Genomic DNA, 11,946 nt, shown 5'->3' with positions numbered 1-11,946 from the left:
GACCGTCTTGATGCTAGATCCGCTTCACCGGCTGTGGACGGCGACACTGGTCTTCCAGCATCTTCTAGTTTACGATTTACAGGTTGACCGTTGGGCGTTTTTGAAAATCCAAACCAATTATCTTTCACCTCAGCTTTGAGTCGATGGAAGGTTGGACTCAACTGGGTGTTCTAAGTCGATTAGGGATCTGGAACGACCCACACAGCAACCTTTTTAAAAACGTACGGACTATGCGCAAAAGTTTGGTTGGTACAAGGAAGCCAACCATTTAAAATGATCTCAGAATCTGAGGCTACAAAAAGCGTGTGGTTTCACTGCATTTTGCTAAGGGATGTTTGACCGAATGTTAGAGGGAGTGTATCGCTATATTCAAGTGTGTGTGTGTGTGTGTGTGTATAATATAGAGTCTAGGTGGAAAAGAAAAAAAACTGCAATCATTTATAAATAACTGCATGCATCATGAAATCGCAATCGTCCATCAAAAATTCACAGAAATGGGATTTTTTAAGTAATAATCAATGATAATCTCACCTTGCCCAAAGAGGTAGCTAGTTAACCTTGAAAGGAAAATGTCTAAAGCTAAGAAACTGTGCCATAAATGTTCTGTTTATATTTGGAAGTTGCAAATCAAAATGGCTTGAGACAGACAGTGCATGTAAAAGTGCTGTAAGTCCTTAAATTAGAGACCATCATTCATTTCATATCCATTTGAGCTGAAATGAATCCTCTCATCTAAAACAAATCCTGTAAGGACAGGAAAGACCGGAGATTCCTCTTGTCATAACAAGCCTTAATAATAAACGTTCCTGGCTAGAAACATCCTGACTGCATCATTTTCTATCTGGGATCGGACTGGAATGTCGGTAGCTGTGTTTCAATCTCCCTTTAACTGCAATGTATTGGTTTGATTATAGAGATTTTCCAATGCCTTGGTCACCCATCCGAGTCATTTAATTTAGACGTTACAACCACACTCGTGTATAAAATCCAGCATGTAGAGCGCCTGTTTGAAACATTTGTGAAAGAACGGTTCGCTCGGAGGACCTCTGTGAATCCCAGCGTGGAACTTGTGCAACGCGTCCACTCGTATGTCCTCACTACTAAATATTTCACTGTCAAGGCTCGGTGGTATTATGACAAAATATTGGGAATGAAAGGAAGTCAGGCAGAAAGTTGTAGGTCACAAGCAGCCAGCAGATCTTGAGGCTTATATTGCGGAGAGACTGGAACTTTTGTCTGACCTCTGAAATGCTCTCCCTAGGAGAATGGTGGAAAATTCCTATACACACAGGCTTGTGGAACGCCTTCCCAGAAGAATTGAAGCCGTCATAGCTGCAAAGAGCGGATCGACATTATATCAGGTCCCATGGATTAAACCCAAGCTCATACTTCTCTGAAAGCAAAAGCTACCTTGTGTTCAGTTTCCTTTTCATTTCAGGATTAAAACAACTCACCACAAACATGAATTAAGTCATTTTGATTCCATAGCTTGAATTTTGCATCTATTGCCTGCATGGGGAAAATGTGAACATTTCAGTAAACGATGCATTTGAAATAACTCTTTGTAATGAACTGGAGCGCTGCAGACCTTTTAAGACGCGTAACAAAGCCATAGCGCAGACAGAAAGCACACAAGCTATAGTATGATCTCTTTAATGGACAGACAAGAGAGCGCTATCATTCCTTTCATCCAGCACATGAGGAGTGTCCTTTCACACTACATCGTTCCCACAACATACTTTTCAAATGGCTGCTACAAATAAAGTTATACATTTCTGTTCCTCCGCTATGTAACAGGGAGTTAAGCACAGCTTTCGAGCTCTTCTTCAGCCACGCAGCGTAAAACAAACCCCGCGACGACGACCAATCACAGAGACATGTGCAAACTTGTCCCAGCACTAAGCTCATACTATTAATTCCCCCCTGCGATACACAAGAAGAGAAAGGTAAACTTACAAAAATATTCCATACGAATGCAAAACGTCCCTAAAGGCACAAACTGCAAGAAAACTACACCCCACCCCCCACCCCACCCACAAAACTGAATTTAGTAGTCCCAGTACGTGCCAAGGCATTTGTGATTTGCAACCACTGACATGAAAGTTAAAGCAGCGAACACCTGAGCAGGACGTGCTCTCAGCAAAATTAAAGTAACATTCCTCTTTACAGAGCAGTGTTTGGATAGAAGAAGTAAAATCATTTGATTGGCCATTGTAAAAAAATGTGCTGTTTTTTTGTTTTAAGACCTTTTTGGTTTAAGACCATTTTACTTAAAGATACAGCCTGAACTGATCCCACAAGAAGTCACCATGATGTTTGGGGGGTAAGGGAAACACACAGGACCCGTTTTCTGTCTTTTTTTTTATTTTTTTTTTTTATGTGTAACCCTACTGAACCTGTGTGATGTACAGCCTGTGCTTTTATTTTTAACGTTACAAAAAACTTAAATTATGTAAAATATACTGTCTTCACCTATTTGAAGAGTACTTTGGATATAAAAAAAAAAAAAACGTACAGTAGGTCTTTAAAAATATTTCTTTGACTCCATCGAAGAGAAGAAATGACTGGCTTTGTACATCTCTTCAGTAACTAATGCTGCTTTTTAAAAATAACCACCAACAACCCTGACGAAAAAAAAAAGAGTCAAAATTAATCCTTTCTTTGTTTTGTTTCTGTAAGTTTTGGCATCTGGACCCAGGCGTAGGGTCGGGTGCCTTTAAAGGCCGTCGTACATGCGCAGGGTGCGCTCCAGTTGCTGGACAACACGCTGGTAAAAGGCTATCTGCTCCCTGAGGTAGGCTTGCATCATGTCTTTGAAGTCCACCTCTCTCTGCAGATGGAAGTGGCTCATTTCTGCTTGGAGGGCAAAGCCCACAGTCCGGCAGCGTTTCCTAATGCCATCCGCTTCGTCCTGGTCCATTTTTCCTTCGTCGCTCATCCGCTGGCTCTCCTTCACTTTGGCAAAAGCACCTACGTCAAGAAACAGAAGACACGAAGAACTTTAGTAAACCGAACTGTTCCACGGTGACCTTGTTTCGAGAGCGGGGGAAAAAAACAGCATCAGAGAAAAAAGGCTCAGCAAATTGCAGCAAGTTGTATTATACGTTCTGGTAAAAACATGTGTCCTGTTGCATTACATGGTAAAATGTTTGAATTAAGATTATTTAGCTTCTGGACATTATTTCATGACAATTTTATGATTTTTACCCTGCTACAGATGCATCTAAAAAAATGTAATATTGCGTAAAAGTGCAATACTTTTTGCCGACCTCTCAGAAAGTGAAACTCTTTATTATATAGCCTCATTGCACGCCGAGTGATATAGTCCAAGCCTTTGTCTCTTGTAATTTTGATGATTATACCTTACACAAAATTAAACCCAAAATTCAGTGTCTCTGAAAATTAGAATACTGTGAAAAAGTGGACATGCTTTTCAGAATCCTGACATATGCATACAAAAGCCTCTTTTTTTTTGATTGGTCTAAAGGGAGTTTCTAATTTTCTGAGACAATGAATTTTGGGTTTTCTTTACCTGTAAACTATAATCATCAAAATTACAAGAGATTAAAGCTTGAAATATTTTACGGTATGTGTAAAGCTCTACAAAATAACTGTTTTACTTTCTGAAATGATTAGCAAATAACCACTGCACCTTTACGAATATCAGCTTTTTTTTAGATGTACCTGTATATCCAATTAAACAGGTGTGAAATGTAGCTTTAGCTACATAGGTTTGCAAACATACATACATTTTTTCCTAAGATAAAAAAAAAACACAAACTGCATTTTATTGACATGTAATGTGATTGATCAGAGGAAGGAAAAGTGGAAAAATATATTAATATTCTGAGTAAAAGGAGTGGGCTATATCTGTAGCCAACTTTATTTTTATACTACCTGAATTAAATCCAGCATTAAAAAAATGTGCCGTCTAAAGTCACCTATTTAATAAAATGAGTCCACTGAAACTGACATGTTGGACAGGGAAAGGAATAATTGGAGATGCAGCCAACAGATCCAAGACATCGCTGCAGGAGAGTATTGTGGTGGCAGCATCATGCTTTTTAGACTTCAGGTGAAGATGGAGGGAGCAAAATGCAGGACCATGTTTGAAGAAAACCTGTTAGACTAGGTGGTGGTTTAACTTCCAGCAGTCAAAAAAATATCACTAAAAGCACAGCCAGGGCTACAATGGAAAGGTTTTGAACAAAGCATATTCACGTTAAACTCCAGGCCTGCTACAGCAGTGAGAATCAGTGGCAAAATTGGAAAATTGCTGTTCACAGATGCTCTTCATCCAGTCATGGCCAGAGAAATTTTGAAGAAAAAAAAAAAAAAAAAGGATAGGCGCAACCTTCAGATTCCAGATGTGCAAAGCTTGTAGAAACACATCCCATAAGACTTTGAGCTGCATTTTAAACAAAAGGTGGCTCTACTAAGTCTTGACTCAGGAAGCTAAAGATATTTGCATTGTATTGTGTAATTCTTGCGTGAGAAAAAGATTAAACAGCACCTATAGTTTTCCTTTATCTGTACAAACATTTGAAAGTCATTTATTTTTCTTTAATTTCACACTTCATGGGCTGATTTTTGTTGGTCTGTCAAATAAAATCCATGTATGTTGGCTATGTTACACTATAGTTATGGCCTACTTTGACCGACCCAACCCTTTGTAGACTACATTTACTCTGTTGTATGATGAGGTTTCGGAGCACTAAATATTAAATGATACAAAGTCTACATTTTCAACAATATGGCTTACTCATATAGCATAACAAAATTCCAACAGCTTTTGGAATACAGCTAGGTAGAGATCTAAACAAGCTAAATTGTGAGCTAGGATAATACTTGCAAACATACATATATATATATATATATTTTTACCTATTTTTTAATCTCCTTTAACTGCTGTAAGTCCCCGAAGTAAAACCGACATGTGTATCCAGAGAAATGTCGGGCTCTTGGCTAAATGCTCATATAAAGCACTACAAACACCGTTTAAACTATATACAGTTGATCAGAAAGCAAACAAAATCCAGAAAAGTCGTGACTCCATATCTAGGTCACAGCTGACCGCTTTACAACTTTTATAACCCCACATATCAGCTCAGCCCAATGAGCTCATAGACTACTAAAGTATCGGTTTTGTCTCCACTAATGGTCTTCGGACAGGGATTTACCTCTTCCCACTCGTGTCTTTATTTTTTTTAAGTGTTTTTTCGTGTCGGAGTGTAACTGAAAGAAGTGCAAGGCGGGTGTGTGGTGTTCGTCTCTGGGCATCTGTCATTTATGAAAAGCATACAGAAGAAACGGACGCAACACTGACCAAATAAAGGACGATTCCAGCAGTCAGCTGTAGGGTGACAACCTACAGCTGACTGCACACCACTGCAGGAAAAACTACTGCCCTGTTGGGAAATTTTGACTTACTTTTCGCTTCTTTGTTGGGAATCCTCATATGTAAATTGTGTCTGGGGAAGGATTAGATGTTGCAAACACATCATCCATAATAGCTGTAAAGTTAAATAGATTCCTCCTAAATTTTTATTTGCTTAGCTGTCATTTAACATGACCAAGGGCTCATTTTAAGGCCATGTAAAACAGTTTAGAAAAAAAAAAAGCTAGACAAAAGTGAGATTTCAGTGGGAATGGCATTATCTTGCCCAGTTATCAGCTGCCATTCAGTTTATTTATGCTTGGAGAATGCAGCAGTGTGGTGAGATCTTGTGGGTAACCGGGAAAACATGGAGTGGAGCTTTAGAAGTATTAGTATTCTCCTATCAGTCAAGTGAAATGGATTATTTTGGGAAGCAAAAGAAACAGAGCAAGGAAGAGTCTTTTTTTGTAAATGTAAATGTCGTCCAATATGGCTACGAGCTTTAGTACAGCATTAATGGGAAACACACTCATCAAGCTAATGTAGACATCATGTCCGGTCGATCGTCCACTACAGCGCCTTCTAGCTTCCTGAATTACCAATTTGATAAAAGGAACCAAAAGCTATTAAACCTTTTCAACAAAATATTTCTCAGCAGAATAATTTGGAATCGGGGATGCAAAGCTAAAGTTAGCTAGCATGCTAAACAGCCAAAAAAAATGTTAGCTAAAATCGGTGAGGGAAAATTTGGGTATTTTTTAACTAAACTAGCACAGTGGGAAATCAAGTCTTGCAACATAGTAAAAAGAATATATATATATATATATATATATATATATATATATATATATATATATATATATATATATATATATATATATATATATATATAGCTTTTCTTATCATACTGACGATGCAACTTAGGGTTGAATGCCTTGCCCAGGAGCACATAGACGTATGGCAGGGAACACAGCTAGGAAAGCCACACCGTTCCTATTGAAAGGCGATTACTTTTCCTATATAAATTCAGTCACCCTCTCTGTTAATGCTGGGTTTTTAACGTATGAATAATCTGGAACCCTTAAAAATATTGAAATCCTAACCCGAGGTGTACAAAAACCACCCACCAGTTTCCACCAGGCAATAATTTGTGTAACAAATGGGAGGGGGTTGTGAAAACATAAGTACATCCCAAAAATTCTATATGTACAAAATATGTGAAACCCTGAGATTTACAGGAAAAGGGGTGCACTTTCTTTTTGCCATCACTGTGTGGCAAGAGGGAAAATAAGTCACCTGGCAGGCAAGTATGCTGCTATTTAACTCACAGTGATCATGGAGATGGGTATGTAAAAAGAGCAATAATTCTAAAATAAATATGCAAATTGAGTTAATTTTAGTCTGAGCTTTTCCTCTAATACAAAGTCCAGCTTCGGACTGCGACTGAAACTTCACAGTTCAATAAAAACACCATAAGGTATGTATAGATATGTGGTGAGACGGCTTACATCTATTCTACAACAGTCCTACATTTATATTCCACACTGAGTGGGTCCACTTGTGTTGAGTAGTACAGAATAAAAACACCAAAGCTTAACCCTGGAGTTAATACGTCTTAGAAATAGACCAAAGCGACAACTTTCCACACTTTTTTTTTTTTAGGTAGAGCAAACACACAATCTGTTGTTTTACTGCATACCAAACATCTTGTTTCAGTTGGATGAGGACAAGTTCAAACCACATCCACCCACACGGTGATGAAGTCACTTTCCTTGCGCAGAACATGGCAGCCCAATGGCACGTCGCCATGATGCTTTACAGATTAGCGAGTCTGTCCTAGTTGCGCATTAATCTGATCTGAAAACACACCGAAAGTGTACATCTACTTCTCTCAATCAAACTCCACGGAGCTCGCAGTACAGGTCTGGATAAGCTCGGAGTCCTGTCTCAAGCGATCTGGCCGCGCTCTTATCTGTACGTCGGATACTACATATTGTATGGAAAGCTTGGCACAAGTGTGGGAAAGCATGAACAGCACTTGCAGCCTGTTCCGGTGGAGGAGGAGGAGGTGTGTGGACTGCAGTCTGTGGCTCTGACCTACATTCATGTGTTCTGCCTTCCACATGAGAGTAGAATGAGCTTTAACAGTGTGGATGTCTGCGGAACATAAAGGAAAAGCACTCCTGGCTGAGGAAATGATGGGGGGGGGGGAGAAGGAGGAGGATGCAAGAAGAACGGCTTTACGTCTTCCCCTGCAGCTAAATGTCATTGGAAAAGCATATTTTCAGCTCCATAGTAAAACATTTGTCTCCTCGTAGATTTCCTGAGCAAACGTCATGAAAAATCTCACCAGAAATAAAGCATATATTGGATTGAAAGAAAAACAGAGAGCAAACTAACTTAGATTTTCCTTGCAAAGGTTTGTTCCAATTAACAGACGCATGATGAAGCAGATCATGCAGGGGGGGGAAAGTGGCTAGATTTGTTTATCTTGTCCAACCAGACACGCTACTGTGCCGTTCACCATGCGAATGATTTATGGGCGTGTGCTGGGTGGATATTAGCGCTCCACAGGGGTGGAAGACTGGATGGAAAGACGGGATGAGGGAAAAAAAACACTGAACTACAGCTCTGGAAAGGGGGTTTGAAGGTTTTATTGGTACTTTTTCGCAAAATATTGATCTCCAGCCTAAGTCTTTGGGAAAACACTGGGAAATCATTAGTGAGACTCTTTGAACAAAACTGTTGTAAACAACGTTTTTAGTCCTGATTTAAAGGATCCACGAGGTTTTGAGGCAGTTTTTTTCTGGAGCTGAGGAGCACAGAAAGTAAAGGCCGCCAAAAGCTCTTTTTACATAAAAATGAGTAGGGCATTAATAACATCGCTACCCAGGGTTCCTACAGCATAAATTCAAGACTTTTTAATGCCACTTAAAATAAAAAGTTATGTCCAACTTCATAATAAACACAAGATTAAAAAAACTGCTTGTGACAACTTTACCCAAATGTTTATTTTAACATAAACCATTACTTTCTGGTCCAGTAGAATGTTTTAAATTTTGAAAAACTTTCCATACAGGAAGAAAGCTAAAAGCACTTTAATGGCAGATATATTTTTTTTTAACAACTATTGAACTGAATTCATGAACTTTGTTTTGTTCCCTAGTAAAATAAGCAATAAATCAGTTTTAAAAAACAACAACATAATCAGTGCTAACTCCATTTGGCAGCTATGGCGTGGTACTGGAGGCTGTCTTCAGTTCCTCCTCCACCTGTTACAACTTTGCCATTTTGTCTTTATATCGCTTTCTTAGCGTGTTTGATTTGGTGATAAGTTGTGCCATCACGGTGCCAGCCGTTCTCTCGTCACTTCAAAGTCCACAATATCTCTGCTTTCGTACCGCCAAACATTGTCTGGAGATTTGTTGCCATCTCAAAGCCATCTCTGACATCACTGTCGTTGATGTTGGAGATGGCTATGGAGGCATTGCAGGGATGAAGGTGGAACAGAACTGAGAAATACCTGCTATTTCTGGGTAACTTGATTTGGACGCTTTGTGTTTCACCCTTCGCATGTGTGAGTCCACTGCCTTGATTCCCATCGTGCCGAGCTTGAATGATTTCTTGCACAGAATACACCGTGCCTCATATACATTCCCAGGTACTGGTTTTAGCCAGGCAGAAAACTTTTGGCTGGATGGCCAATTTTTGTTGAATTTACACTTCCACATGTTGTCCAGATAAAACGTGGCGCATCACCCCAAAGTCCTGGCTGCATCATCGTTTTTATTGGTTTCGCTATTGGAACACAACCAATAAAGGCTACAGCGCGCCGTTCGGTAAATAAAAAATAATAATATTTGTTTCAGTTATTTTAATGTTTGAAATGGATTACAAAAATAAAATCCTATTTACGACGTGGTAACAAATTTAAGACCTATGAATGACTGATTTAAGACATTTTAATACCAATAAAGGCCTTAGTTTTATACTGAAGAATTTGATGCCTTTTAAAACTTTTTAAGGATCCGCAGGAACCCTGGCTACCTGTAAATAAAACGGAAAACACTGAAACTGTACCAAAAGTGCTAAATTATTGCAAACGGTAGAATATCCTCAAATTAAAGCCTGTCACCATTTAAAAGAGTATATTCAGAAAGCATGAAACTGTGAAAACTGCAGTAAATATTCCCAGATAACATTACTGGACCAGACCTTAATGGTTGAGGTGAGGAGCAGACTGGTCTAAAAACTGTCAGGGAGGAACGTCTTCCTCCTCGGCCTGTTGATGGGGCATTTTAAATGGACCTGCTCCAATTCTCACCATCATTTGCACCTTGGCTCTGGTTGCACTGAGCTGACACTACAATCTCTGCGCTTTGGCACGTCATCGACCAGCTCTAACCCTTCAAGTTCCAGCGTCATGAAGCCCGCCTCTAAAACAGGAAAAAGAAGACAGATGTAAAACCATGTTGCTACTGACAACATGTTTTGAGATTTCATCAGGGGACCTCGCTGTTGTGGCTAGCAGCAGAAATCTCTGTTGCATACCTGAAAATGCTTAGAGTATGAGAGAGGGGAAAAAAGGGAAAGGGCTGGGATCAAAATCCTCTGGCTGACTGACTTCCGAGATTCCCACAGTCCTCTCTGGGCCAGGGGCCACAGCACAGCATCGACAGGAAGCTCTCTAGAAATCCATGTCTGTCTCTTTATCCGTTTGTCACTAGCTCTGGCAAATGAACCGTCCCCGTTAAACTCCTTCTGTTTGTTTACAGCCCAGACCGTGACCGTGGTCCACTCGTAGTTTAGCGCTAGTGCTGACGGCATCACTGTTATTTTTCTATTCGGTTACCACACAGCACTTTCAGGGCAAGGGCTTCTATAGCCCCATTTACACTACCCTTGTTAAACCGAGACGAGACCAGTCCGAGCTTGGATCAGTTAACCAAGCCGAGACGACCGTTTACACACCAAGCTTATCCCGGTTCCTTGGTTGCTCCTCGCCTCCTAGTGACGATCTGCGGTACTACCGCTCTCTGGGATTGAAGGCGGAAGCAGCAAAACAAAACAGCGGCGCCCGTAACATTCAGGATGTTATAGTTAGACAGAGTCGGCTTTTGGGACGTGGATAAGACAAACGAACGTCTAATAAGGATTTACAGACGCAGGAAACAACAACAGACACTGAGGTTCATCACACTGCTAAGCAGAATCATCTCTGGAAACCGTGTGGCACGGTAAGGAAGCTAGTATTATTATGAATGTCTGAAATTTGTCTGAATGGAGTGTGAATCGGGACGTGCAGCCAGACACGCCGGAAAAAACGCAGACAGCTGACTGGGATGACGCGGTCTGCTCATGCGCTCTTTATCAGATACCGGGCCATAAATAAAACCAGGCCGAGACCTACTCAGGAACTGGTCTACATTTAGCGCGGTCCGGTTATGTCTAGCTCGGTTCAGTTCAGTCTGCTGACCATTTACACACGAGAGTTATCTCGGTTACCGAGCTCGGACTGGTCTCGGCTCGGTTAAAAAAAGTGTAGTGTAAACGGGCCTTATTTGAACTCCCTTTCATTTTGGTTTCCGGTCCCAGCTCATAAAAATCACTCCTTCTCCATGTCGTAACCATGACGTCGTAGCGGCAAAATAAATCAAAGCAGTATGGATACTTGTACAGAAACCATATCTGTTGACCCCAGAATGAGAACGTGGGCTGTCTCGTGTTTTGCTTTAAGACATTCTTCGGTAATGTGTCTTTGAATGTAGCCTAAAGAAGTTTGACTGATTTGGAACATGCTTTCCAAAAGGTCAGTCTTTTCACCAATTAATAGAGAAATAAATAACCTTAGTTTTGTCTATACCTCTAAAAAAAGCTAAATTTAGAGGCAGCAGCAGGTCATTTTTCCTTTTTAAAAATCTCCCATTTCTATTTGTGGCGAACTAACTCTAACAAATTACAGTGTTAACTGGAATGAAGGTTCAGCCTCTTAAGAAGAGCAGGCCTGAGTCTAGAGAAACTGCAGTGAGATGACATGAGAAACAAAGCTACAGGTCCAGTAGATAATGACCCTACTGCTGCCATTTTCCAATTACATTGGGAAATGGTACAACATGTTTAACTCCCAGAAGCTGAAGGGAAAATATCTGACAAATGACGACATGGTATTCTCAACTCTAAGCCATTATTCTGCGGTCGAGGAACCGGTTGACCGACGCGGTCATTACTTATGGAATGCTTGGCACATTGTTAACACAACAGCGTATAGGTTCAACTAAAGCATGGGATGTAAAAAAGAAAAATGTCTACTGTTAGATAAATGACAAGAACCCCAAAAAGAAAAAAGAAAATTCTGAAATTGCGCAACCAGAGTGACTCACGAGTGTTTGAAAAATAAACCAGTCAGAGAATTGGCCTCAAACACTTCAGACATGGAGAGAGCTAACGTGACTGAGGAAGATTAGCGACTGTTGTTCTCCTTGAACAGACAAGTAAACATTTGAAAGCGAGCACAAATGAGGCTTGTTGCCACAAAACACAGCCAACCATGAGGAAAGTAAAAAGGCATC

At 40.2% G+C, this 11,946-nt stretch overlaps 1 protein-coding gene across 1 annotated transcript in view; it reads right to left on the bottom strand.

Moving 5' to 3' along the window:
- Positions 1–1,637: 1,637 nt before the first annotated feature.
- snx33 (sorting nexin 33) overlaps positions 1,638–11,946 on the bottom strand; it is a 29,769-nt gene continuing 19,460 nt past the window's right edge. The window contains exon 2 of the mRNA XM_012862496.3: positions 1,638–2,970. Coding sequence (XP_012717950.2) covers positions 2,717–2,970 — 254 coding nt within the window. The 3' untranslated portion in view covers positions 1,638–2,716. The remainder of the gene's footprint in view (positions 2,971–11,946) is intronic.

The sequence above is a fragment of the Fundulus heteroclitus genome, chromosome 2 (genome assembly GCF_011125445.2).
Source record: "Fundulus heteroclitus isolate FHET01 chromosome 2, MU-UCD_Fhet_4.1, whole genome shotgun sequence".
Taxonomy (NCBI): domain Eukaryota; kingdom Metazoa; phylum Chordata; class Actinopteri; order Cyprinodontiformes; family Fundulidae; genus Fundulus; species Fundulus heteroclitus.
Note: the sequence above shows the minus strand (reverse complement) of the source record. Positions and strands in the feature narration are given on the sequence as shown.